Genomic DNA, 27,698 nt, shown 5'->3' on the forward strand with positions numbered 1-27,698 from the left:
GAGTCGACATAAATGACTAAACGTTTCAAATTCTCGACTGCTTTGTTATAGTCTCGAAATGGACACATATTTCTGAATGTTTGGAAGTCATAAAAAATCTGAAACATCTATTCTGTACATTTTTATAAAAATAAAAAAAAATATTTTTTTTATTCTTGACTTTGTTGTTGCATTTGTTGCATTTGTTGTTCTTGAGCTATTTGTTTGTTGAAGTTGTTCTTGTAATACAATACTTTCACCAGTTGCATCTTCCAATTCGAAACTTTCTGCCGTCATTGACAAATACATAGGACATAAAAGTTTTACAGGAACAAAGTTTGCGTCAACTAAGGTTAAGTTTATGTTTGCTAAAGTGTTTGAGTTTACTAAAGCTGAAAACTCTGCATTCGAATGAACAATAGGCAAACCAGCAGAGAATGTGTTATTTATACGCATGAGTATCTTTTGGTCATAGTAGTTTCTGTCGACATTCGAATAACACTTTGAACCTAAGTTTGAAACAATATATAAAATAGGTGTACTTAAAGTCAATGGAACAGACATTCCTTGTATGACACCTTTTCCTGTTATAGGAAACTGTTGGTAGTAAAAACCAGATATAAGTTTTGTATTATAGCTCATATTGTTTATAGTAAACTCAGTCGGACATCCAAACATAATGAAACCTGCTCTAGTTGCAGCACATGTTACACCCGTACTTAAAGTATTAAATAAGTCAACAAAACCTGTTGGTGGTATATCTGAGTAAGTATCTTCAAAGGAGTATTTTTTACCATTCACAACAATAAAATCTTCTGGTGTCAAAAGAGCAAAACAGGCTTAGTCGTCATTGTGTTTAAAGTTAGTTTACAATATCGTCCTTGGACTTTGTAAGTTTGTTGTTATAGAATTATATGACTCAGGGTTTTTAGTCGTAATAGTATAAACCACTATGTCTTCTGCCATTTACTTAGCAAATAAATTTAATGAAATGTTGTGGTCGTCAAATATTTTTATGACGTCTGGGAAACTATATTTTAAGTTCAACGTTTCACCTCCTTTCATAACGTATATCTTGTCAATGACATTATATGAAACACCACAGCAACTAACGTCGGGTTCTATTTCTTTGATGTTTATATCGTCTGCCTCTGTCAAAAGTTTCAATAGTTCTTTCAAAACTTCATGAGGTGCAATGACATATGAGTTCACTTTTACAGGGTTGTGTTCGACCAAGTTTAACATTATACCTAAAGCTTGACAAATCTTCTCCTGAGTTTGAAGTTTGTCTTTCAGTTGTTGGTAGTCGTTTTCGAATATCTGCAACAGAACTTAAGTCTCTGCTAACTTCAGGGTATTGGTTGTTCTTTTACAGGAACTATTGTTATACCATCTTCGTCCTCGTATGGTTTCCCCACTTCAACATCTCTGTCTTTGACATTGACAATAACACTTTGACTGTTTGTTTGAGTTGGTGAATTTAACTTCACATCTGCCACCGCCATTAAACCTTTTGAAACACTTACGCTTCTATTTTTCGGAAATGACATTTTACTTAGAATAAAAGATGGACGTATTCGAGTATCTCTTCGAATTGAAGCAGAACAAGTTTACACACACAAACAATACAAATACATTGACAGAATAGTTCTTTATACAAACAATGGTAAATGTTATAGAATAGCAGTCTTTGCTGAACCAAAAATATTTTCATAAAGCAAAGAAAGTTGGTATAACCGAGATGGTGAAAGTTCTTGAAGCAGACAAAAATATAACTTCAAAACTTACAGATATTTCTAAAGGTAGGTTTATAATACAATATTATGTCAAAACTGGCGTACTGTCAATATTTGACGGAGAGAAGTCAGTTCAAGAACAACTTACTGACCTGCTGCCAAAATCTGCTCGATGGAAGCTGTCGTTATGCCAATCTGAGGAGCCCCAGCAGGTTTCATCGAACGAATCTTCAAAAGAGCATCTTCCGTGAAAAGTGCTATTGGTTTTGTAAACTTCTTTGCTTTCAATTCATCTGGACCGTCTCTGTCACCAGTATATTGTATTTGAACTGTACCAACAGTTGAAATACCACCCATAAAGTCTTCTGAGTCAGCAAATGGAATGCCAAGCCAAAAGTTTGAACGGTCTCCATTTGTATATTGAGTTTTTTGACCTCCTGTATGAGTCCATACTTTCACATATGGCATAATAGAACTTTGCATTTCAGGGTTAATGGTTGTTGTGAAATTGTTGTTAAAGTTCATAGCATCTAATGTCAAGTTGTATGACCTCATATCCTCAACTGTAGAATATTCTTCTCTTGGATAATATTTGCCATCTATGTTTATATGATATTTAATACCGGGTTGTAGAAACAAGAATAGTCATTTATAGTTCGTCTGAACAGTACAAACATAGTATCTGCATGTTTCATTGCAGTTGTTAAAGCAATATCTGTTCTTGCACCTGCGGCTCCTGGATTTTGGTTTCCAACTTCACCTGCAAAGTCTTTGACAGATATTTGGTGTATAGGGAACATAAGTGGAACTGCAATATATTTGGCAGCTAAAGCATTTGAAATATCTGGGTCCAACATATAGACTGCAAGTCTGCTTTCTATTCTCTTGCATTCAAATTTTTCGCATGTAAACTTAACTGGGTCCCAAGCAGTTCCAGCAGCATTGAAATAATAGTTTACTTCATTGTTGAAGTTTGAGAAACCAAAGTCTAAGTCAACTTTGTCTTTGCAAAAGTCGGCGAATGACGTTTGATTTGTTCCCTTTACGTCTGTAATAGTGAATGGGTCTTGTGTTGGTGCAATGACTAAGTTATTTTTGCTTGGAGTAAGTTCGATAGAAATTTTTCCTGCCCAGTTTGGCAAGTATCTTAAAAACCTGAAGATGAGGAAAGATGACAAAGGAACTCTAAGTTTCAGTTTTACTTTAGTGGCAGCAGTTCCATCTGAACCAGAAAGGTTAACATAAACTCCTGGAACGTTAGGGTCAAGTCTTCTTATTTTCTCAATATTTGCATACTGGTCTGTTTGTTCTCTAGCTTGTGGTTGTACTGAGTTTCTCAAAGCGAACCATTCATAGTTTGCCCATGTTACTGTTTGAACTAAGTCAGAGTTAGAATATATCTTATATCCCATGAAAACTTCTGGAGCATATTGGTATCCGACATAGAAAATTCCATTGCAACCTTTCTTGTCAGACAACTTGGCAGAAGGTTTTATTTCAATGTCTTGTTCCACGTATAAGAATGAGTTGTCAATAGAAATAATATGAAACCTGTCGCAAGCAATATCTACTGTTGTTGAAGAACCTTCTCCAAACTCACCTACGTTTCCATAAGAAACAGCAGTTGTATATTCGTAAGTTCCAGGAACTATTTCTGACCTTCTAATGGCATTGTCGCATTCGTTATACCATTCGGAAACATTTCCATTCATGGCATCCAAAACTGTTGGCGTTATATTCTGAGCGGCGTACATTTCATATGGGTAAAAATATAGAATAGTTGGATTTATATATCATAATAAACCCACTCGGACCAAGCTTTACTTTCTTCCTGACTGAGTTTTTAACTCTTCTTTTTCCTTCATTGCCACTACTTTCACTAGATGAAGTTACTTCTTCACTACTTTCACTTTGTTCTACTCTTCTCTTCTTCTTTGGTGTCGCTTTTGGTAACTTGCCCTCTGCTTCAAGTTGTTGCATCTTTGCCTCATGTTCACCTAGTATGTTGTAAATTTCCCATGTCCTTTTTGCCTTTGGGCTCTGGTCGCCCATCTCAGGTAACCTATATCCTAGAAAGATTTTGTCATAGTTTGTATTTGAGTCTTCGCGTATTGTTTGCATGACTCTTTCCTGAGTTTCCGGTTCAAGCTCTTCAAATATAGCTTGTCCATATGGAATAAGCTCGTTTCCAAATATATGTTTTTGTAGCCATTCTGGTTTTCTTTCCATGTAACCAATAATATCTTTTGTGAATGGGAAAGCTTTTACCCAACGTTTCAGGCTTGCGTCATTTATTTCTGTAGTTGGTTTTATTTTGTCAAGGAACATGTTTTTCAATACTAACATTTCATTTGGTACTGTCCATTTGAGTTTTCTTAAATATTCATCCCTTCTCGGTTCATTGTCTGCAAAGTAAGTTTTTATGACATTTTGTAAACTTTCGTTTGCAAGGTCATGTACAATAGGTTCTCTTCCTTCTGTCTCCCTAACTTTCTTTCTAAACTCTTCACCAAATATACCATCTTTATGGTTCTGTGTAGTTCTTTGAGATAAATGTTCTAGAACGTCAGGTGTTATATTTCCATCAGCCATGTTCATTTCATACTGGTCCAAAATATCTGCATGTTTCATATCTTTCAATGGCATTAAAGCCGCGCTGAAAATACCAGCTAAATCTGGTTCACCATTCACTTCCATTGCGTCTACAACTTCTTGGAATTGTGGTTGTAAGTTTATGAACCACCTATCCGGGTTAGCTTTATGACCCCATCTCATTGTAGTTCCATAGTCTGCAGAAACAAAAGTAGGTTTGTTTCCATATTGGTTAGGTTCTGAATGAACTTTAAACAATGTTTCATTTCTATATGTTTTGTTGAAATTTAACCTTTTATTTTCACCGAGTTCAGCCAAAGATTGAACGTTATATGGTCGTAAGTAAAAAGGGTTATTGTATTTGCGTACATTTTCTTTCAGTACTTCCATTCTATGCTGAATATTTTCATCTGGTGTTGGAGTCTTTTGTATGTCGGCAAACATTTTTCGATATTCTTCTACCATGTCAGCCGAATTTTTCTTAGACTCTTGGAAAGATTCCATATTCACCTCATAGTCTTGTTGAGGGTCAAGATTTTTCGGCTGTTCCAAATCTTCATCTAGTTCTGTGAAGTTAGTTTCCAAAGGAGGAACTTGTTCGTTTCCTTCAGGCTCTTCTAGCTGTTGTTGCTGAACTATTTCTTCCATGTCTGGTTGTATCTGAACTTCTTCCTGTGGAGTTTCTTGTACCTCATCTGCTGGCATTTCATATATTCCGAGACCGTTTTAACAAGTTCCCTATCTAAGTCATCCGGACTCATAAACCTTTCTTCTTTCGTTCCGTCTCTATTTTTTACGCGTTTCATGAAGAGAGTTGAATTGTCATTTAGCTCTGACACCAAATATCTCGGAGTAAATTCAGTCATGTCATTTGGATGATATGCTATTAAATCATATCCCTTAGCGAGCTTGTATTTTCCAGGTTTGAAATTATATCCCATTTGGTGCTGAGCCATAAAGCTAAATAGGTTCGGGTCAGTATTTCCTTCCTTGAACTTTCTAATAGCTTCTTTATATCTGTCACTAAAGTCAAGAGTAGCTGGGTAACCATAGTCTTCTTTAAGCATTTTTAAGAAATCTTGGTTTCCTTGTTCTCTACTTCTTTTATGTCCTTGCTCTGTTTGTGGTTGTTGTTGTGCAGGGTTTTGAACTGTTGGTTGTGGTGCTGGTTGTTGTGTTGGTTGTTGTTGTTGTGCTGGTTGTTGTTGTTGTGTTGGTTGTTGTGTTGGTTGTTGTTGTTGTGCTGGTTGTTGTTGTTGTGTTGGTTTTGGTGCATGCCTGTGTCTGTGTCCATGTGACGATGTAAATGTTTTAGGTAGTCCTGGTGCAGGTGCTTCTCTTGGAGGGTTTGGTGGTATATAAGTTCCACTAGCTAGTATATAAGTTCCACCAGCTGGTATATAAGTTCCACCAGCTGGCACATATGTTCCATCTGCAGCATAGTGTCCTACCTGACTTTTCGTTTTTAAGAAAGCATTTACTAGGTCTGTTTTGGTCTGTTGTAACTCTTTTTCTTGACTTTCACAACAGTTGCTCTAACGGCGTCATAGGCACTTTGAACTGCCTGTCTCGTTGCTGCATCTGTTATTTTCGTCATATTTTGTGCTACTTCTCTTAACTCTTTGTCGAAACCTTCAGACTTCAGTTTCTTTCCAGATGAGAAGTCGTTCACTAGTTTCACCTTACTATGAAGAGCTTCGAAGGCGTTCTTAAAGTCAGCATTCATTAAAGCTTCATTTGAACTGTCTTCATCCGCTTGTATTTTTGTCCTTATTGACCCTATAAGTTGGGCTGCTTTGGCGTTGGCTTGGGCATCTAACCAGTCATTATTAGCTTTTATATATTCTGCGCTTTTCATTGCCTTTTGCATAGCTGCGTCGTTATTTTTACTTTCTTGTGCTAAGTTTTCATACTGTACGGTTTGGTTTTGCAACTGTAAAAGTTTTTCTGCCTTTACATTTGCTTCAACTTCTTTTTTATACTCATCGCTATCCATATATGTCTTCAGGGCTTTTTGTTTTATTTCTTCATCTTTCAGTACTTTATATTGAGTAGTATGGTTTTTCAAATTTATAACATCTTGTTCCATTTTTGCTACTTCTGCTGCTTTTTCTGACACTTTTTTCGCATATTCCTCTGTACTTAGTTCTTTCAGTTGTTCTTCTTTCTTCTTTTTCTCTACGTTTAACTCATTGAGTTTCTTTGTGTGTCTGTCATATTCTAGTTTCTTTTCGTTTTCACTTATTTGCTTCTGTATGTCTATGTTTGACTTTTTGACATCTGATATTTGATTTTTGAGTGAACTCAAATTCATTTGACTTTGAGGGTTATAGGCTGTTCCGTCTGCAGCTCCACCATAGCCTGCCATTTTCGCTAAAAGTGCCGCTCTTAAACCTCCACTCTGTGCACCAAAAACTCGGTTTAAAAGCATAGGGTTGCTTGACATTTGTTGCAACATAGTGGGGTCATTCATTATTTGTTGTTGCAACTGTTGTTGTGGTGTCAGTTTTACTATTGGATGTTTCAATGCTCTCTTCCTCTTACGTATATTCTTACGTAGCTTACGTGGCATTTTAAGTGAAGTTAAAAAGCGGTTTTTGACAGATGTTTATATGACACTTTCTCCGGTTTATAGGACCTCTCTCATATTCTATCTTGTCATATCTAAACTCATAGTCATGTATGTCCTCTAACCATCTCATAACGGTTTCCAAACCACTTTTATCGGATGTAAAGTAAAAGCATGGATGGTTATGTAAAACGTCTAAAGTTTCTAAAGAGTCTCTCAAAGTATACTTCCTTGGAACGCCCGTAACTTTTCCTGTAGCGACGATAGACCCTTACTTGTCCGGACAAAGTTATACTATTTTGAGTGCTCTACAAAAAAGTCAACGACGACGACTCTCAAAAATTTTTTATGGGCTAGAGGGCGCAACGCGCCCGGGAAGCCCCCAGTACCCAAAAAACTTCATTTTATACTTCATTTATACTAAACATCTTCGGGGCTAGAGGGCACGAAGTGCCTGGAGGCCCCACTCCCTTTTTTTTTTTTTTTTACACTACCATATTTTGATCATTTTGAAATTGTACTCTCAAAAAGAGTTTTACTATTCAGATAAACGCATTTATATAGTAGAAGATAAAATAGCGCTAAAATAATTGTTATACAATCGCGACTATACTAGAATATTTTAAATAAAATTAATTTAAAGAGCGATTGGGAGTTCAACTCTGGTGGCGACACCACAGTTGTTGTCCTTATCCTTGATCATGCGGATATAGCCCTTTTCACCCCATGTTGTGCCCCAAGAGTTACGAACGATCCAATAAGCCTGAGAACCCTCTGTTCCATAGCCAACGCAGCCGACAGCGTGGTCAAGGAATGTAGATGAGCAGGCTGGTTCGTAGTAAATTCCGGAAGAGTAGAGATGGAAGGAATGCTGGCTAGCATTAATAGAAATTGTTACAACACCATTTGTAACAGCCTTTGCAAGAGCCTCTTCTGTTGGTTCGACACCATCAGCACCCTTTGTGTTGCCAACACCCTTCATCTTATCGAATTTGCACTGACCATCTTGAGCTGTGTATGGATAGTCGGATTCGAGCATGAAGTAGCCATCTTGTGTATGTGTAACAAAAGCAATGGCAACAGCAGACCAGCCACCATCACATCCGTAGCATCCACCGCAGCAATCAACAAGGTTTTGCTCGGAGAATGAGAGAAGCTTATGGCCAGCCTGTGCTCATCTTGATTCGCAAGCCTGGATAGCAGAGAAAGCCCAGCAGGAGCCGCATTGACCCTGATCCTTGATTTCGTTAACGATTCCCTTTGTGCGCCAGTCAACAGAAGCAGCAGCAACATTGTCGAGTTTAACATACTTCCTTTCGCCGGTGTATGGCTTTTCTCCAAGAAGAACTTTGTACTCATTTGGTGTAAGATGAGCAAGATGGTTTAAGGCAACCTTGAATGACTTTCCGGCAGCATTGTGTTGCTCAACATAACGCTTGTTGCTTAAGAAAATACCAAGTCTGAAGTGGTATTCATCGCCGAAAAAGATATTTCCTGTTTCGCGCATCCATCCAAGGAATGCCTTTTCTTCGTGTTGAAGAATGCCAATGCTTTTGGCGCGGTTAAAGAATAACGGAAGCATATAAAATGAAGTCATTTAACTGCCAATTCAAAATTTCCTGGATATAAATAGTTCTATTTTATATTTACAATCAAAATTTTAAAAATCTGATAACATCATGAGTCTCATTTGACACCCTTTAGAAAATTGAGAAAATCATAAAATTCTCCTTATATTGATTTATGGCATATCTCGATTCGTTTTGAATAAGGGTTTCGTTTTGCTAAAATTATCACTTTTATAGCATATTTGTTTTTGGATGTTTTGCGAAACCAAAAAAAAAAACTATGATATACAATGTGTGTGTAAAGAAAATACTTTATTTACTAGTTAAAAAATCATTTGGTATTGATCAAGTTATTTTTTCTGGATAAGATATTATATGGATAATTGGATAGAAAATACAATTATATAATCTTGTACCTGGTTTAATTAAGCTAATTGTCATCAGAAACTTGTAATTTTTATGAATTTCAGATTTTCTTTTCATTACTGCTTTTCTTAATAGGTCAAGTTCTTATTTACGTTATAAAGTATGATATTTACAAATATCAAGTTATCGTGTTTTTTGAGAAATTATGAGAAACAAACAAAAATGAAAAAGATAGGAATAGCAATGAATAGTGATGTGGGTATAGAAAATGTAAGAGATATGAATGCAAAGCAATCAGTATTTAGGACATTGACCATAGATTTCGAAAAAAAAATGCTGCATATTGAGCGAAAACTATGATTATATTATAAGGCTGTCATTTAAAGCATAATAAAACTATTCCCTTTTCATTTTAATCGAATAAGATAGTAAAGATTTTTGAATTAGCTAGAAACTGATGAGATGTTTTCACAAATCAGATTTTTAATCTCTATAATGCATAATTCACTCAATATCTCAATTTTGATATTGCGAGATATTTTTGCTATCGGTTTCGCAATTTTGACACAATAGCAAGAGGGTTCTATAAGCATTATTATCAACGTAGAATCTGAATATCATATCAGAAAATGTCGCAAATCTGACATTTACCCGACCAAATAGCAAAAATAATTGAATACTTTTCGCGAAAACTTTAAAAATCGATAAAAATATGAAATATAGATATTAAAGAGACTTTTTATATAATATTCATAAAGATTTTCCAAAAATATGATACCGCAAAATTAAAAAAGTGACGTCTTGAGTGGAGTCAAATGTCGAAATTGCTAGCTAAATGTTTTTTTAGCGAAATTGCGTATTGTACGTTTTTTTCGCAAAACGAAACCCTTATTAGTAATTAATAATATTTAGCACTCATAGTAAAAACATTAAAATTTATAAGAATCGTTATGAAGAAAAATTGAGAACTTATGATTTTTATTTAAGAAAATGATTAAATAATATATAAATAACCATATAAATAACATTTTAGATTCCTCTGAAAAGGGTATCTCAAATTAGTCTATGACCAATTGAATGGTTCGCCGGTTATTCAAGGTACGGTAATAAGTTTTAATACAATTTTAAGTGAAGAGTCATTAATTTATTTGTTTATCAAGAATTTGTTGTGAAAAATATAAGAAATATCATATATTAAGTGTTAACAGAGATAATTATCGAAATTTTCTATTAGATTTGAACTCATTATTAAAGTTCTTATCACTTTTTAAAGTTGGGTATATTATAGTAGCTTTAGAAACTAAAATATCAAAATGTTAATGAAAATTTCATAAATTGATAATAAGATACTATACCTCTGATGTTTCGAATAGAAATCAATAATATACAAAAGAACTTTAGTTTCAAATGAAGTAACAAGCAGTGAATATCTATGATTTAAAATAATTGTCTGGAAACCTTTCTGACAACGTAAACATAGTATGGTCTATCAGATTGTATTGGTTTCTTGACTTCTTGGACCTTCTCGAGCTTGATATTAAGCTCTGTTTGTTTGTCAAAGAAATGTTCATAAAACTTCTGTTCAACATTTGAAACGCAAATGAAGACGCCTTTCTTAGACAAAACTCTTGCAACTTCTGCAACATAAGCTGTAACATCTTTTTCTCCAAGATGATAAACGCAATCTAAAGTAGCTTTATCAATAACAGCTCCGAATTCACCATCAGGGAATTTCATATCGCGAACATCCATAACTTTAAATGATAAATTCTCTACTTCTTTGTTGACTTTTTTCATTTTAACGATTGCTGGTTTTGCGTAGTCTATAGCGACAACATTTTCATATCCATCTTTAGCAAGAGATGGAGCAAGAACTGATGTACCTGTTCCTGTGACAAGTACTTTTGTTTCTTTTTCGACAAATTTTTTGATCAAGCTCTTCAAATCGACTGGATCTAAATACCATTCTGTAAGCTCGACATCGTCTGTATATGTTTTCTCCCAGTATGCCTGTTCTCCAAATTCTGGCAATTCTTCTTCTGGATTATCATCGTAGGTGATTCCCTCCAGAGGATCTACCTCTGGTTCAGGAGGTGGCGGCGGTGGAGCTTCCTTTTCTTGAGCTACTGGAGCTGGAGCCTCGCTGGATTCGCCAGTTTCATTTTGCTCAGAACTTTGCGATACAGGAATTACGCCATTTTCATCTTGAGCTGATGCGGTTGATTCTTGCTCTGTGTTTGTCTCTGTATAATCAGTACTTTCGTAATAACTTCCTTCAGTTGAGCTCATTCTCTAACAATAACGTATTTTTTTTCTTATTGTCTTCAAATCCAAGCTGAGACTTCAGAATCTATTTTATTGGAATAATTTTTGTTACAAGCATATATATTAAAGATATGAGGCTTAAGGCAATAAACCAGATATGTTTACCTATAAATCATTATGAGAATTTTAAAATCTGTTCTAGATATTCAAAGATTTGTCATTTCAAAATAATATGGATACGAATATCATTTGTAGTAGTATATGTTTGCTATAATTTTATTGCCATATATGTGTGCCTTTGCTATACCCTCTATCAATTTTTGTCATTTTGTCACATCACTTACTCCACCCGTAAAACATCAGGATGCTGCAATCCAATGAAAGAATTGTATCAATTTAATATTATAAACTGAATCGTTTATCAATACATTACGGTAAAGTTGAAGCTTACTTTATCATTCACTTGGTTCTACAAAATAAAGTTATCTCATTTGTCAACTACAATTTTAAATTTTAACAATATTTGTTTAAACATCTTACACCGAGTAGGTGCCAAAAGTGCTTACTCTTAAACAACCATCGGATTTCCGGGTGAAATCGTGACACACTTTCGTCTTTCGTAGGCAGTGGTGGTTGTTACAAAAGGTAACTTCGAATGTAGCGTGAAATCTGCAAAAAAAATTCTGAAATTTGAATGGAGAACACAAAAATTGAATAGTTTACGTCAATAAAAAAGAGAAAAATGAAGCCAATGTGTCTCGAACCTAGGACTTAGAGCAGCAATCCCACTGTTTATCCCATTACACTACATGCATCTCTCACCTACGTGAATGAGATCAACTATATGATAACTTTTTCCCCATTATATTCTTGTGGAAAAGTGACAAATAGCAACTTTGACCCTCTCTCATCTTACACCCAAGCATCTATAGGGAGTTTAATAAAAGTTAGTTTATGGGCTAAAATCCTGTTTCAGTCCCATTCCATAGTTGTGTTAATATGTTTTTTGAAGTTGAAACGACATTTTAAACAAAATAAAGAATTGTGATACAAATTCTAAATGAAGGAATAATTGATTACTGAATAAGGCTGAAACATAAGTATTATGCACATATAGTGTCGATATCTTTAAATTTTAAATCATATAGCTAAATTTAAACATCAAAATCGGAATCCATATAAACCAAAAAAGTTAAGAAGTTATACTTATAAAAATAATTGTAATTCATACATACTTACACATTTAAAACAACAGCCTTTGGTTTTTCCCAAGGGGTAAGACGATTTTCAATATTCTTCCTTTTTCTATGAGGCTTCTCTCTGTATTTATCAGTCCAGTGGCCAGTAGGTGGCAGTGGTGGTAAAATATTATATGAACCAGGACCAGGAACATCATGAGAAAATGAAACTTTTTTCTGATTATTTTGTGGCTTAACCATTGATACTGTGGGCACATGAGTTTTAAGTTCTGTGGGATTATAATGGCCTGGACCTGGTGTTAAATCTGGTTTTACATCATCATGTTTTTCTAAAATCTTTGTAGATACATTTGAGCCGAAAGATGGAGGTACATATATAAAATCAGGCGATTCCACTTTCGTTATATAACTTTGTCCTGTTTTTTGGCCAATCGTTATTTTATTATTTTCCGGAAAAGCCGGCGGTACGTTATAATCTAGTTTAGATGTGAGTGAAGAATATGATTGTTGTGGTTTAGGACGAATAATATGAGGTAATTTTGTATCAAGAAAATCTGGTTTGACTTCGTACTCGCCAGGACCTGGATTTTCACTGATTTCGATTTCTCCTGTGGGTGGACGCGGGTTTATGGTCCATTTTGGAGTATCGGCTCCGAAATTCGAGTAATCTTTTAAAATATAATGAAATTTTCGTATTGGTTTCGCACCTTTCACTGGGGCAGTTTTTGTGCTCATTGTGCTCATTGTTGAAATGCTTCTTGAGGAATTCCTCGATGTTAGAACTGTCTTCGTTCTCGAGGAACTCATCAAAAAAAATTTTGAATATTTTGAGAGGGAACACGTTATAGATTTTAAGACTGTCAAATTTCTCTCAATTTATTATCCCTGCAAATAGGGAAACTTCATATACAGCTCTATCGCATATTAAATTTGTTACCGTAAATAGGGAAATTTCATCAATAACACAGATATTGAACAAAATTATGCCCATTATGCTTGACATATGGAGCATAGTAAAAGTGTGTATGGACGCATTGAATGACTTCCTTATGATTTCGAGATATTTTATGATTTTTTGAAAACAAGACTGTCATGTAGAATTTCAGACTGGCAAAAGTTCAAGAGCGGGTCGCCTCGTTTTTTTTTATTTATTTAAATTAATAAAGACTCTTATTTCCAGACTATACTTGAAATCGTTGAGAAACATATATCACACACTTTGTATGTATATTGAATTAATTCAGAAAATAAGTCCCAAGATTTTTGAATCATCAGCACAATAAATTGAATGACCGCTAGGTTTCATTCAATTAAAAATGGTACCAAATAATGGGTTATGCAAGATATTGCGAAATATTTTTGATAACTTGTAAAAAAAGCGTAAACTTCAAAATACACAATAATATATTATTTGGATACTATATATAGTTACGAATATTATTGCCACTCAAAAAATCACGATTTCAATTTTTCTCGAAATCTAGCCTTGAAATGTATATTAATTTTACTAAATATAAGCATTATATTATATGCTAATGGACTTTTTGCAAAGCTAGTAGTTAAACATGTATATATATATTCCTCCAAAGTTCTTTCAATTTCATTGAAAGGGAGGAAAATGAGAGTATAGACGTAAAGTACTCACAAAATCTAGATTGAGAGGCGGTCAATGACTTTTGAGGGGAAATTAACGCATGGAATTTAATATTATTTCGGTTGATATTCTTGCTTATTATTTCAGAAAAAAATCTTAAAAATTTCAATATGAAAATTGAAAGTAATTCAAAAAAATTGCTAACATGTAAATTTTAATATCCTATGCATAATTTCATATTTTGAACATTTTTTATTTTTGTTTAAAACTTAAAATTTTGCGAATTTAATATAATTTATAAAATATAATACGTATCTATATTTAAAATACACTAAATTTAATTGTTAATTGACGTTTTTGGGAATGAATTTTATCAAAACATGCCTGAATCCGAAAATTTGAAAGAACGAATTACACAATCATATATGTAGAATTCAAAATACAAACTTAAAGATTGTATACGTTTAAAATTATTCAGATTGTGTTTGATTTCCACTCATTCTGTTTCTTTTGAACTCTAACACTAACATTTCATGATGATTACATGATCCATTTATACATGGTTGAATTGTTCCAGATTCTACCAGAAAATCAATCCAAATTTCTCAATGCATTCATGTTGATTGGACAAAATTTAAAATTTATCAGCCTGTTTCCAGAGAAACTCATATATTCCCTAATGAAATGTAATTTTTGCTACATTTATTTCAATCAAATTTCAAAAAATTGACTGCAGAGCTTGAAAAGGTGATGACTCATGTTGTTATTAGATGTACATATTAGATTTACTATTTCCAAAAAAATGCTCAAATTTGAATAGTTTTTAGAAAATTTGGAATTACACTCCTTACATTATATATAATTAAATGTTTAAATTTTATTTATTTTTCCCTTTTAATTTTATAACGTGCTCTATCAAAACTAACCTCTCAATTGAAGGCCACAAAATCGAAGTAGTGATGGTACACAAATTTTGTATGGAGTACGGTTCAATTTTTGAGAGCCTCACTACTTAGATTTTGTGACTACCTTATTATTGTATTATGAAAATTAAACGAAAAATATCACTCCAGAAGGGCCTAATTCTATTAAGAATGTATAAAATTGTTTATGGGAGAATGTCTATTTCGAAAAAAATAATCGTCTTTCGGTCTATTTCGGAAATAATCGTTCCGATCACGACGATAGACTTTAAAATGCATAATTCACCACCATAGAGTTATTTTAGATCCTTGATTTTTTAGGCGCTGCTAAAGCATACTATTTGTAATCTATTTATATAACAAAAATACTATATTATGCTTTTTTATGAGATTGATTAGAATATTGCAAGACAAATTATGATATTTCTCACTATTTTCACATATAATGAGGTAGCCTAATACTAATACTAACGTTTTGTAACTGTGCTATTGTGTTAATACATAAAAAGTATTATGTTTATTTAATTCTAAAAAAAAATATTGTGTTTATAAGGTAACAATATATTATTTGTGCTACCATATATGAGGATATAACAATAACACTATTGTTTAGCCCAAATATATTGAATTAAATATAAAAAATATTATTAATTATTATTTCTGTTTGTAACGAGACCTTTAATAAATGCATAGTTTAAAGTGATGATTTACAATAATAAAATGTGATAATTCTCTTAATTATTTTTATTATTATGAAATATTTAGCATATCATTAATATAATAGATGATCTGAATTGGATTAGGGAAATCTATATCTATCCAATGATTAAAATTCGATACAAATCGAGTTAAATCACAATTGCAAAAATTGATTAAGATATTAGGCAAATAGCTGCGGTATATCATTTAAATAGTAATGTTTGTGAAGGTGAATATGCACAATTTGTGAAAAAACAGTTTTTTCTCTCATATTTCAAAAAAATATCAATAAATCGATTATTAAACAAAATATTTCATCAGTAATGATTGTTTTACATTATAATTTAACAATTTTGGCCAATCATTCATCTAAATTTGTCAAGAATTTAAAATTCGAATAAAGTTGTTGATTTTATAAGATACATATATGAGAATTTATCTTTAAAATTAATCACTCGCTATGATATATAAGTGATTTATCTTAAAAGGTCATATTTATCAAAATTGATTACAAATTTTTGAGAAAAATCGTAATTTTTCACATAAATAGCATTATCTGCAAATATAAAACTTGATCTACATTCTCAAAAATTCCAAAATAATTGTAAATTAATGATTTTCATGTATTTTTTAACAATTTTTGAATTTATTTTTTATTTTTTGAAAAAAATTTGGAAATTTCATATCATTAAATCACGTTTTTAGTATTTCAAAAGTCATTTTTACGTTATGTCGTTATGATTTTACCTATTTTTAAGTGAAAATATAAAATAATGTCAATTTCTTTAAAATAATGAGGAACTAGCAAGAATCATCAATATCACTCTTTCATATATCATCAATTTCTACTTGTTCTTTTCATTTATAGTTAATGAATATGGCTGAATGCTGATAACGTATTCATTGACTGTCAAAGGTGAGAGCGGGAACATCAATGCTGATTCAGAACGTATTATATTGACCAACACATCTCTATTTAATCATTTAAAATTCAAATTTCTCGATTATTATTACAAATTCTCACAAATTAACCAAATTATACATCATTTCATCAACACTACAATTGCAATCTACATTCAATTCGAAACTCAAACGAAATTATCCACTATTACAATATTTTGATTCATAAATTAACGAAAGTGAAATCTTTTATAAATTTCGAATAACTAAACAACGTATAACTCAAATATACAACCAATAACTGAATCTCAAACTTATTTACAGATTCAAAATATCTTTTTAAAATATTCTCATTATCAGCTACATTTATGCCCACATTGTACTACAGATATATTTTCCCAAGCAACTACTTTAAAAAATTCGATTTTCAGAAATTTTACATTCTATTTTTGTTAAAATCGTTCTTATACTAGTAATCCGGATCACTGCTACGATAAACAAAAATAGTGTTATTACTTTCTTACTTACTATGACTAAAAATTTACTTTTATCATTTTTTGTGCTTTTTTTTTCATATATTCACTTCAGCATACTTATTTATCAGAATGATAGAAAAATTACAGGGTCATTATCCCATAAAAACTTCTTTTCCATGATTAATGTAATGAAAACTCACAAATTGTCATTTTATAGGGTTTTTCAATATAAAATTATGATATATAGAATATGTTTAGTAAGTCTTCAAACAATCATCAATACATATCATATATAATGAAATTATGATTTTATATAAGAACTTGAACACTTCCTTTACTATATATTTGCCTCGGCCTAGATGAGTTCTGATCTATACATATATTCATTCATTTCAAAATGCAGGTTTTAATAATTTCGCCCCCTATCGTCGTGATCGGAACGATTATTTTCGAAATAGACCGAAAGACGATTATTTTTTTTCGAAATAGACATTCTCCCAATTGTTTATTGATTAGGCTGCCTTTAGATATTTCTTAAAAAACGCCTTTTGTTTTTCTTTCTGCATCTTCATATAAAATATGCACAAAAAAGGATTTATACCCAGATTTTCCTTACTTTTACCACTCCCCATGTAATTTCTGGGGAAAACGATAATTCATTTTTTTTATGGATGAATAGATCGTTTTCCTAGAAAGGACCTCATATCTCTGGCTAAAAAGAGTGTCAGATCCTAAATAGATTATTGATCTAGTGTACAAATCCAATAAAAAGCCTATTTTTTTGGCTTTTTTGGTGCTCATTTTTTCGAAGATCTACATGAATATGGGGAAACCATCGGATTTTTTTGGTTAACCCACATCTTCATGTAGTCTGGACTATCTTTCCTCGAAGGACCTCTTTACGGGTGTAAAAACTCATAAAGTTCTCAAAAGATTCATTCTCGATCTCCATGCTGAAAGAATTTACAATAAAAAAGAGATCTACGCATCAAACTACAGCCATAAATGAACTGAACCCCTAAAGCTCAGCTCTTAGTTTATCAAAAACGTCGAAATCCTTCTCATTGCAATCAAATTTTCTCAATAACTCATAAGAAAAATCGAATCTTGATTAAGCCGATGTTATAGGTATCACAAATACTACAAACTTGAGCAATATCGAAATTGCCAGCAAAAGTTTGAAATTGCATTGCTCATATTTGTTTTGTAAACTAAAAATCTGCTTATATTATTCATTAATTTTTTATATATTATTCATATACTTTAATAAAAACAATACTATTTCACCTTAAAAATGAATTTCATAAGTCAATATTATTTTTTTGAAAATGTATCAATTTTCGATTAAAACAACATGAGAATAAAATTTACGCAAAATTATTTTAAAAAATGGTTTTAAAAATTTACAATAGATGAAGAATAAGATTGCAAGAAGTTTTGAAGTTTAATTTTAAGAAAAAAAATTTGGATATTATTCATGGATCTAAGTAATCTGATATTTGAGTATCGGCACTATGCATAAAACATATATTTATAGTTTTTTTGGATTTTTATGATTTTAAATATATTCAAATTTGGCAATCCAATAGATTTTTAAAAAATAGGTAAATAAAAATAGATTACATATGCAGCAGATTTAGAACATGAAACAAATCTTATAGTGACCCAAAAAAAATTCATGATCCAAAAAAGAAAAAAAAAGGCTAAATGGGAATCAAACCTTGGCATAATAAATCATTATGTTGGATGTTTCCACTACACTACACCAGCAGTTCTAAAAATACCCTTGGTGGTTCTATTTAATAGCTACTCCCAACGATAGGCGGTGTCCCCAGCTTTAGAGAGGTGGTAAAAGTAAGGAAAATCTGGGTAATTAAAAATATTTTTAGAATTAGGTAAATAAATCGTTAGATCTTATATTATATTATATTAATTATTCCTTCTTACAATGATATTTTCGTAACAATGACTGCGTATGATAGTTGGAGTAATGTTAAATTGCGCGAAATATCTGATAAGTTTCAAAAACTATTTATGGTATGTTCAAATATATTAGAATTCGATAGTATGCGATATGGATAACTGTAAACAATCGATATTAAGTGAAAGAAGAAAATCGATTTCAACATTTCAATTTTTCGAGGATTTTTTGACTGAAAGCATTCACCTTTGATATAGGGAATGAAGTCTCCCTTGGTGAACTTTCCCAAATTTTTTCTAGTTAAGAGATTGCCAAAGCAAAATTTATAATAAATGAAAACGTTATTTACAATTCTTTATTTTTAATGGAAAAATAAAGCTAGAAAAATAAATTAATTATAGAAACTAAGGATGTAGGGATTTCCCCAATCCACTAGGGCTGCTTGCTGTTTGGGATTCCCACTATCCCACATTGAAAATTTTCAATGAGTTTCAAGAAAAAAATAAAAAAATGGGCGAAGCCAAAAAGAATTTAAAAAAGCTTATCTATAGAAGTATAATATTATGTACAAATAGAGTAATTTTAGATATGATATCGCTTATATTAATAAAATGTGAATTTCAATAAATTTGAAATTTGAAATTTTGCCTAAAAAGGTTAAATTCTATACCTGCAGTATGAATGGGTTGTAATGGTAGTAAGAATGAGCTAGCTCAAAGCAACTGCTCAAAACTTTCCCGCCAAAAACGCAAAAGTGTCATTTCTATATGGAAGACCATAGCTGGAGTCACGCTCAACCATCCCCTTGCTGGTATGATGTGCAGCCTTTGTTCTGACCAATCATAGTGCTGCCTCATCCATACCAGCAAGTGGTTTCAGCATCAGACCTCCGTTTGGTCTTCCATAAGAGCCCTGCAAGCCAGAAGCACAATAATTGTGCAGCCTAGTTGCTAGGGTATAGTAGCTAGGCCGCATAATTATTGTGCTTCTAGCGATATTAGCTATACGTTATTGCACGCATTCACTTATACTACCACTCTCTCGCTCCTAAAAGGTCAGATACTTCGCAATTACTCGAATAGGGCCAAGTTCTTCCGAGGCCTCTCATTGCATGAGAGACTTCGGGAGAGCTTGGCCCTAAAGCATCTTACTACTGCTCCCTGGTCTACAAAAGGCTAAAGAAACTACATTTTGAGTAGAGTCCTTCCGAAGTCTCTCATTCAATGAGAGGCCTCGGAGGAATTCTACTCCAAGGTAATGGGCTTGTAGTTTCTGACTCTCTATTGAACGAAAAATGTAAATTTACTCGAAAAGAGCAAAAGTTCTTCCGAGGCCTCTCATTGAATGAGAGACTTCGGAAGAACTTTGTTCTAGTGTAATGCGTGTATATTCTTGGGTCCAGGGAGAGCGAGAGAACTAGTTTGTAATTCGTTTTTGCTGAAGTTCTCCGGATTTCTCTCAATTGAGGAAGGAAATCCGGAAAACTTCAGCATTAGTTAATTGTGGTGTAACTTTCTAGGTATCTACCGGCCAGATAGCGAGTAAAATATTAGAGAGTGCACAGTTTCAGTATAGGTATGTGCACTGTAAATATACGTTTTTTTTATTTTGGTATGAAGAAATAGTTCCTCATTTTTATGCTTCTATATACTTTATTACTAAGTAAATCGTCTATTTTCTTATTAAAGCCTGATTTTTCCGCGTGATTTAGAATCGCCGCATGCCAAAAATTCGTTTTCCGCTTTCAGAACGCGAAAATATGCAGCATATCTCAAGATAAAGAGGATATCAGCAATATCTTTAACTCCTAATTTTCAAATCGTCATTAAAAATCAAAACAAAGAGGATATTTCGATTGATCTCCAAAAATGACATCTGTATACCGTTTTGAATTTTGCTGAAAATCTCCAAAAAAATCTTGATTTTTAAAATTTGATATGAAAAATAAAAGATTTCATTTTTTTGGAAAATATAAGAGAAAGATCTCCCTTTATATTGAGATATACTGCATATTTTCGTTATTACGTGAATCAATTCTTTTTTAACGATCGGGTAAAGCAGAAATAATATACTCAGGTACTCCTTTTTTGGCCTTAAGGGCTCACTGCCTTAGTTTACAACTATTCAATTTTTTGCACTTAAATGTACTTTTTCACTATGATAGAATTGATATTTCCAAGAATTATCATAACTAAACCATACACACACATCATTATCTATCTTTCTACCGTTTCAGATTTTAAAAATAAGAAAATCGACCAAAACTCGAAAAAAATGGATTTTTTTCATTTTTTCACCGAGGACCGTCAGTTCAATATTTCTCAAAACTGACCGATCAGAAGTTCACTTTTATGGAATACAGTATGTTTAAACATGATAGAGAGGCTATATCTTCATTATTGAAAAAATTTGGTTTTTGATTTTGAATGGAGAAATGCTGTTCTAGTTTAAATATTCTTTAACTTGTGAACTAGATTTCACAATAAAATAAATCGTAAATAATGAAGATTTAGTGAGTAGGTATGCATCGAGCCTACTCACAACAAAAAATTTTTATTCGTTCTCTGGCCAGCAAAGAGCCAGAGAACCACATCTGCATTAACTTGTGCTGAAGTTTTTTTGGATTTCCTTCCTCATTTGAGGAAAATCCAGATAACTTCAGCACAAACGAATTACAGACATATTCTCTCGCTCTTTGTTGGCCAAGTACCACAACTACATTACACTAGGGCAGAGTTCTTCCGAGGCCTCTCATCAAATGAGAGACTTCGGAAGAACTCTGCTCTATTCGAGTAAAAGTACATTCTCTGACACATAAATTGTTAGAAACCACAACTACATTATACTAGGACAAAGTTCTTCCGAGGCCTCTCATCAAATGAGAGGCTTTGGAAGAACTTTGCCCTATTCGATTAATTACAGAATCCTAGGCCTTTTGGGAACTAGGAAAGAGTAGTAAGAGTACTTTAAGGTAGTGTTCATTACGAAGTCTCTCATCGAATGAGAGATTTCGTAATGAACATTGCCCATTTCAAGCAAATTTACTCCCCTAACCCTCGGAGGTTAAGGGAGTAGTACTATAGTCAACGAGGGCAATAACGTATAACTAATATCGACAGAAGCGCAATACCTACACAGCCTAGCTACTATATCCTAGCAGCTAGACTGCACAGGTATTGCGCTTCTGGCTTGCGTAACCCTCATGGAAGACCGATTGGAGATCCCCCGCCGAAATCACTTGCTGATGTGGATGGAGCAGCACTAAGATTGGCCAGATCAAAGGCTGCGTAGCATCCCAGCAAGTGGATAGTCGGCGGCGACACCAGCTGTAGTCCACCATGAGATTATGGCACTTTTTAAAATTTTGGCGCCAAGGACGAATCTGACAACCTGGACTATTTACAAAGTGTCAGATTTGAAACTTTACAAATGTCAGATTTTGGAGTTTACAAATGTCAGATTTTGTAGGATATACAGGACTCACTAAGGCAGTGATCCCTTAAAATTTTTCGAAATCACTTTCCTGTGTTCTCTCGATTAAAAATTGCAAATGAACAATAGATGTTCTTCTAAAATTTATTGAGAAATCTTGATTTCTACAATTATTCACTGGAATTTAATAGGATTTTTAGAAAACGACTTTCAAAATTTTTTTTCGATGAGCCAAGGTCTGACTGTTGATTTTGATTATATCGCTAACAACATTCAAACATATATCGAACAAGAGAATTTCTATGATATTGTAGATAAAGATGACATTCCAAAAGTATTAGAAAAAGTCAAACTTAATTCTCACGATTTCAATGCTCTTCTTTCTCAAGGTAAATCAAAATACAGTACACATAAACTATTTTGTTTTATTCGGAAATGCAATGTTTTAATTGATTCATTCGAAGACGCGATTAACGTTCTTAATTGCTACAAAAAGAACCTGAAACTCAAATCTTGTCGTTCATTAATTGATTACCTTAAGAAATACAACGCAAAAATTAATTCAGATTCAGAAGAAGTCACACAATTAAAATCTGAAATTCAAAACCTCAAATCAAAGATCGCTACGATGGAAAATGAAATCAACCAATACAAAAACGAAGGAAAACAATACAAAGACGAAATATCTAATCTTAATAACAAATTTAATCAAATTCAAACAGAAAATTCAAGATACAAAGACGAAATATATAATCTTAATAACAAAAACAGTCAATTAAATCAATCTATAAATGAATTTGCAAAAATTTCTGAATTGCGAAATTCAAATGATTTTGATTCAGTTTACAATTTCCTTGAAGAACTTTCAGATAAAGATGATAAACTGAAGATGTCTATTTCATGTGCAGTTGGATTAAGTGAAAAGAGAGATTCTGATCAAAATACTCCACTTATTATGGCATGTACTAATGGAGATCTTCAATTAACAAAATCTCTTATTGAAGGAGGTTGTGATAGAAATGCAATTAATGAATTCGGAAACAATTGTTTAATTGAAGCATCATTAAAAGGACGTCTTGAAATTGTAAAATATTTAATTGGAGTTGGTTTTGATAAAAATTGGCGAAAGGAAAAATATGGATTTAATCCAATTCTTTGTGCATCATCATACGGTCATCTTGAAACAGTTAAATATTTGATAAGTATTGGTTGTGATGCAAACTCTAAATCAAATGATAATGCAAATTGTATTTACATTGCATCATGGAATGGTCATCTTGAAACAGTTAAATATCTTGTTTCAGTTGGAGGAAATCCAGATGAGAAAGATAATAATGGATTCTCTCCATTAATTAATGCATCACAAGAAGGTCATCTTGAAATAGTTAAATATTTGATAAGTATTGGTTGTGATGCAAACTCTAAACAAAAAGATAATGCAAATTGTATTTACATTGCATCGCAGCAAGGTCATCTTGAAACAGTTAAATATCTTGTTTCAGTTGGAGGAAATCCAGATGAGAAAGATAATAATGGATTCTCTCCATTAATTATTGCATCATATAATGGTCGTCTTGAAGTAGTTAAATATTTGATTCAAATAGGATGTAATAAAAATGATAAAACAAATTATAATGATATTTCACTTCATTGGGCATCAAAGAAAGGTCATTTTGAAGTTGTTGAATATTTAGTTTCAATCCGTGTCAATCTTAGTGACAAAAACAATGCTGGAAAAACTGCACTTGATTATGCGAAAGAGAAACAAAACGAGAATGAAAACTATAAGAAGATCATTAATCTTCTTCTTAGATCAGGTGCAAAATAATAACAATCTATAATATTTTTTTTCAACATGTGAATAAAATTTAACTTTATCAAACATACTATTTCCATTCTAACAAAACTTAAGGTTGCACTTACTTTCCAACAAAACATGTTTTTGTTCGAACTTCGTACAACTGCAGATAAGAAAAAAGAAGGTTCGACAGAGATTTTGGCTTCAACTACTGACCCGTTTATTGACACACCACAATTAACGCTATGAATACGGTAATTTTTCTTCAACTTCTGAGCAACTGGAACGCTACCAATATGCTCTTTTCCAGATATGATTCAAAATATATAAGGAAAAAAAATTATTAAAAATTACTTTTAAATAAAACAAAGAAAATAAAATAAAAGAAAAATTAGTTGGTCATTATCAGTGAGCAGTTTTGAATATCAAGTTTCTGATCTTCTTGCATTTCGAACATAGATTTAATCAAATTATTAATAATTGCAGACAGTTTCTTCTGGCCGATCTCCTGATGGACACCGTTTAGTTCCTGAACTGAAGAAATCTCTTTAATTGCGTCTTCAAACATCCAAACGTAAGCTGGGTATCCGCCAGTGTGTTCTTTAGTGATTTTGAAGGATTTACCGTCTGAAAGATGGACTAAAATGTCTGAAGGTGTCGATGCCTGGCACATTCCGGCAATATTGACGATTTCGCAAGAATGTGATAAATCTGTGTCGTTTCCATTCAAAGGAGAGAGCATATTATGGCAGGAATTAGAATCCATGGATGCAACAAACTGTGTTCTCGAAATAAGACTTTTGATAAGGCTTAAAATGTTAACTTTTGTTTTAGAATCTTCTTCATAGCATTGGATTTCGAAATCAGAAAAATCTAAGTGATCGCATATCATTAATGTATTAGAAAACTGGAAAATATCAGAAATTCGCTGTGGAAGTTCAACTGAAATTTGGAGGAACTTCACTTTGTTACTTTTATGAGAATCATATAATTCGCACAACAAACTTTCTAAATCTTTGAGAGGCCTTCTCATATAATTCTGGGTAGTCAATGGTTTAGGAAGTTTAGGACGTGCTCCACTTTCGATATTATCAAATGCTTTCACAATAGAAGGGAAGTATGGACCAATATCTGCTCTTTGAACTTGTAATGCAGAAATTGTAGAATTGGCGAAGAAATGATACAAATCAGATACAGTGGGTGAGTTAGGGATCCTCTTTATATCATAAGTAACTATGAATGTTGACTTAAAAACTCCTGTTGTAATGAGATCTGTGAAATGTCTCATCAAAACTGTCTTAATGAATGTAGATTTACCTGATTTCGGAGGTCCTGTGATAACTGTCTTTACGTAGAATGATATTCCACCTTCTGATCTCATGAATTTACGCAAGGTATCCTTCGCACTTTGAATTAAGCCGCCGTCAAGAGGATCTATCGAATAATCGGCATGAGCATGGTACTTAAACAGAGAGATAAGACTTTCGTCAGTAATATTGCTATTATCGTAAAGTCGCCAGACGTTTGTCAGCCAGTTTTGCTTATGTGCTGATTGTAGTCTAGCAACTCGTGATAATTTACGCTTGCTGTGGTCATCGCAGACATCGTAGAAGTTCTCGGCAAATGAAACGTTGTTTGTATCGAGATGATTAATAAACCTGTTTTTCATTGTAGTTGGATCGGCCAAAACTGAGAATGCAGAAGTAGCAACACTTGGTGCTGTAGAACCGAGATCGCCTGGACTTCGTAAAACATTAAAAATGTCTTTAGAATCATAGTTTTTGATTCTTTTCACATTTGAATCGATTCTGACGATTTTCTTCAAATTTGTGAGAAAATCGAAAATTTCACCAGATTTTGAGCAACATATGTATTCAACTTCATTGAGGAACTCAATAAAAAGGTTTATTGCGTTTTCGTAATCATTGTCAAGGTGTAAATCGAAATTCATGTTATTAAGATCATCAACAACAGCAAAAACTCTGTTAAAATTAAAAATTTCAGACAAAAATAAAGGAATTCGGACAACTCTATGCATAAACTCTGTTTCATTAGATTCTGATAACTGGTACAGTTCTGTTATGAAGTCATGTGCCTTTTTAAGACAAACTTTGATATCTTCAGACGTATTTGGCTTAATATTGATCTTAGGAGGTACACGATCGGCTATTTGACAAAATGCCTTACGTAATGATGACAAATTGAGGCTGATTTCCGGTACTTGGCAGCCAATTGCGTTTAACGACCTTTCTACAATGTAATGATACAAAGTCCACATATCAGTGTTCTCGTCCATGGATGAGAAATCAAATGTGACTACAAACAAACGCTCATAGTCTTGTGCTGCAGCTGAATAAATCAAATATTGTAATGATGAATCTGCAATATACGTTGATTTACCAGAACAATGATCACCTTTAATGGCGTAGTTTGATTGAATGATTGGTTCGCCATTTGATTCAATTCCCATGTTTTTAAGGTCATATGAAGCGCGACAAAGGTTTCCGAAGCTGTATTTCTCAAGATCATCTGGATTAGTAGCAATAATGTTAAGAACTTCATTTAGTTTCTTGTAGTTTTCGTCACCAAAACCATATGCCCAGATTGTAGAGAGCCAAATGTAGTTTTCTAGCTTGTTATCGCCTTGCTGTAGTGAATCATTGGCAAATTCACGTGTAATTCTGTCCAAATTTGCGAGAAATGAATTGATATCTTTGAAACTTGTTTGTTTTGTATTTTTCTTTGCGGATTCGCCATTTTTATTTCTTTTCTCGAATTTAGGAACGTTCTGCATAAGCGGAGGAGGCTTAATTTGAGAAGATGAATTTTTATTTGAATTATTTTCATCGGAATCATCACTGTACTCGTCCTCTGAATCATAGTTTTGATCCTTTTGAGGGGACTTCTTGGAAAACACAAGAATCTTCGATTTTGCCGGTGAAGATTTTGGAGATTGTATTGGTGAATTGATTCCGTCCGAAGAATCGTCATCTTCGAGTTGTATTAATCCACTAGAACCATTTTTATTAGGACTATTTGGCGTGTTTTTATCTGATTTTGAATTTTCAGGATTTAAACTTGAAAAATTCTCTGGTAATGGTTCTTCATCGTTAAATAACTGTATATCTCTGTTTCTTATGTCATTTCCGACTGTCTGAAGCGAAAAAAAGTTCGGAGTATGTTCTTTTAAAGTAAATTTCTTTAATTGGTAAGGTGTTGGCTGATCCACTGTTGAGAGGATAACTAAAGATGGACGAGATACTCCTTTCTTCTTTTTAATAGGACTTGAGGAAGAAGAACTCATCTTTTTATAATTTTTTTTTACAAAATATAGCAATTTCGTCTTTCGTAGGCAGTGGTGGTTGTTACAAAAGGTAACTTCGAATGTAGCGTGAAATCTGCAAAAAAAATTCTGAAATTTGAATGGAGAACACAAAAATTGAATAGTTTACGTCAATAAAAAAGAGAAAAATGAAGCCAATGTGTCTCGAACCTAGGACTTAGAGCAGCAATCCAACTGTTTATCACATTACACTACATGCATCTCTCACCTCAGTGAATGAGATCAACTATATGATAACTTTTTCCCCATTATATTCTTGTGGAAAAGTGACAAATAGCAACTTTGACCCTCTCTCATAGCAATTTTTGAAAACATTAGTTTCTCAATTTCTGTCGTTC

General features: G+C 32.9%; 6 protein-coding genes and 2 pseudogenes across 8 annotated transcripts, besides 2 other annotated features; 1 reads left to right on the plus strand and 7 right to left on the minus strand.

The window, feature by feature from the left end:
* Positions 1-4,547: part of a mobile genetic element that runs on past the window's edge.
* On the minus strand, positions 1,860-3,469 carry TVAGG3_0417040 (annotated as a pseudogene). The gene has a single exon. A coding segment is annotated over exon 1 (1,610 nt).
* TVAGG3_0417050 (protein of unknown function, DUF4106 family) lies at positions 3,520-4,490 on the minus strand (the record flags this gene model as incomplete). Its single annotated transcript, XM_051233298.1, has 1 exon — positions 3,520-4,490. A coding segment is annotated over one exon (971 nt), but the record flags the coding sequence as incomplete, so codon positions are not given.
* Positions 4,548-4,605: 58 nt separating the features above from the next.
* TVAGG3_0417060 lies at positions 4,606-6,879 on the minus strand (annotated as a pseudogene). The gene has a single exon. A coding segment is annotated over exon 1 (2,274 nt).
* A 567-nt stretch (positions 6,880-7,446) lies between these two features.
* On the minus strand, positions 7,447-8,491 carry TVAGG3_0417070 (cysteine-type peptidase protein; the record flags this gene model as incomplete). The annotated part of the gene is made up of 1 exon (XM_001283091.2): positions 8,051-8,458. One exon carries the CDS (start codon positions 8,456-8,458, stop codon positions 8,051-8,053), a length of 408 nt encoding a protein of 135 aa, XP_001283092.2.
* A 1,352-nt stretch (positions 8,492-9,843) lies between these two features.
* Positions 9,844-11,370, minus strand: TVAGG3_0417080 (methyltransferase protein; the record flags this gene model as incomplete). Its single annotated transcript, XM_001306412.1, has 1 exon — positions 10,248-11,099. The coding sequence occupies one exon, from the start codon at positions 11,097-11,099 to the stop codon at positions 10,248-10,250; it is 852 nt and encodes a 283-aa protein (XP_001306413.1).
* A 932-nt stretch (positions 11,371-12,302) lies between these two features.
* Positions 12,303-13,304, minus strand: TVAGG3_0417090 (uncharacterized protein; the record flags this gene model as incomplete). The annotated part of the gene is made up of 1 exon (XM_001306411.1): positions 12,311-13,081. One exon carries the CDS (start codon positions 13,079-13,081, stop codon positions 12,311-12,313), a length of 771 nt encoding a protein of 256 aa, XP_001306412.1.
* A 6,401-nt stretch (positions 13,305-19,705) lies between these two features.
* Positions 19,706-20,744: a mobile genetic element.
* A 1,701-nt stretch (positions 20,745-22,445) lies between these two features.
* On the plus strand, positions 22,446-24,047 carry TVAGG3_0417110 (protein ubiquitination; the record flags this gene model as incomplete). Its single annotated transcript, XM_001306410.1, has 1 exon — positions 22,446-24,047. One exon carries the CDS (start codon positions 22,446-22,448, stop codon positions 24,045-24,047), a length of 1,602 nt encoding a protein of 533 aa, XP_001306411.1.
* Positions 24,048-24,408: 361 nt separating this feature from the next.
* On the minus strand, positions 24,409-27,540 carry TVAGG3_0417120 (uncharacterized protein; the record flags this gene model as incomplete). Its single annotated transcript, XM_001306409.2, has 1 exon — positions 24,409-27,321. One exon carries the CDS (start codon positions 27,319-27,321, stop codon positions 24,409-24,411), a length of 2,913 nt encoding a protein of 970 aa, XP_001306410.1.
* Positions 27,541-27,698: the final 158 nt, after the last annotated feature.

This window comes from Trichomonas vaginalis, chromosome V (genome assembly GCF_026262505.1).
Source record: "Trichomonas vaginalis G3 chromosome V, whole genome shotgun sequence".
Taxonomy (NCBI): Eukaryota; Parabasalia; order Trichomonadida; family Trichomonadidae; genus Trichomonas; species Trichomonas vaginalis.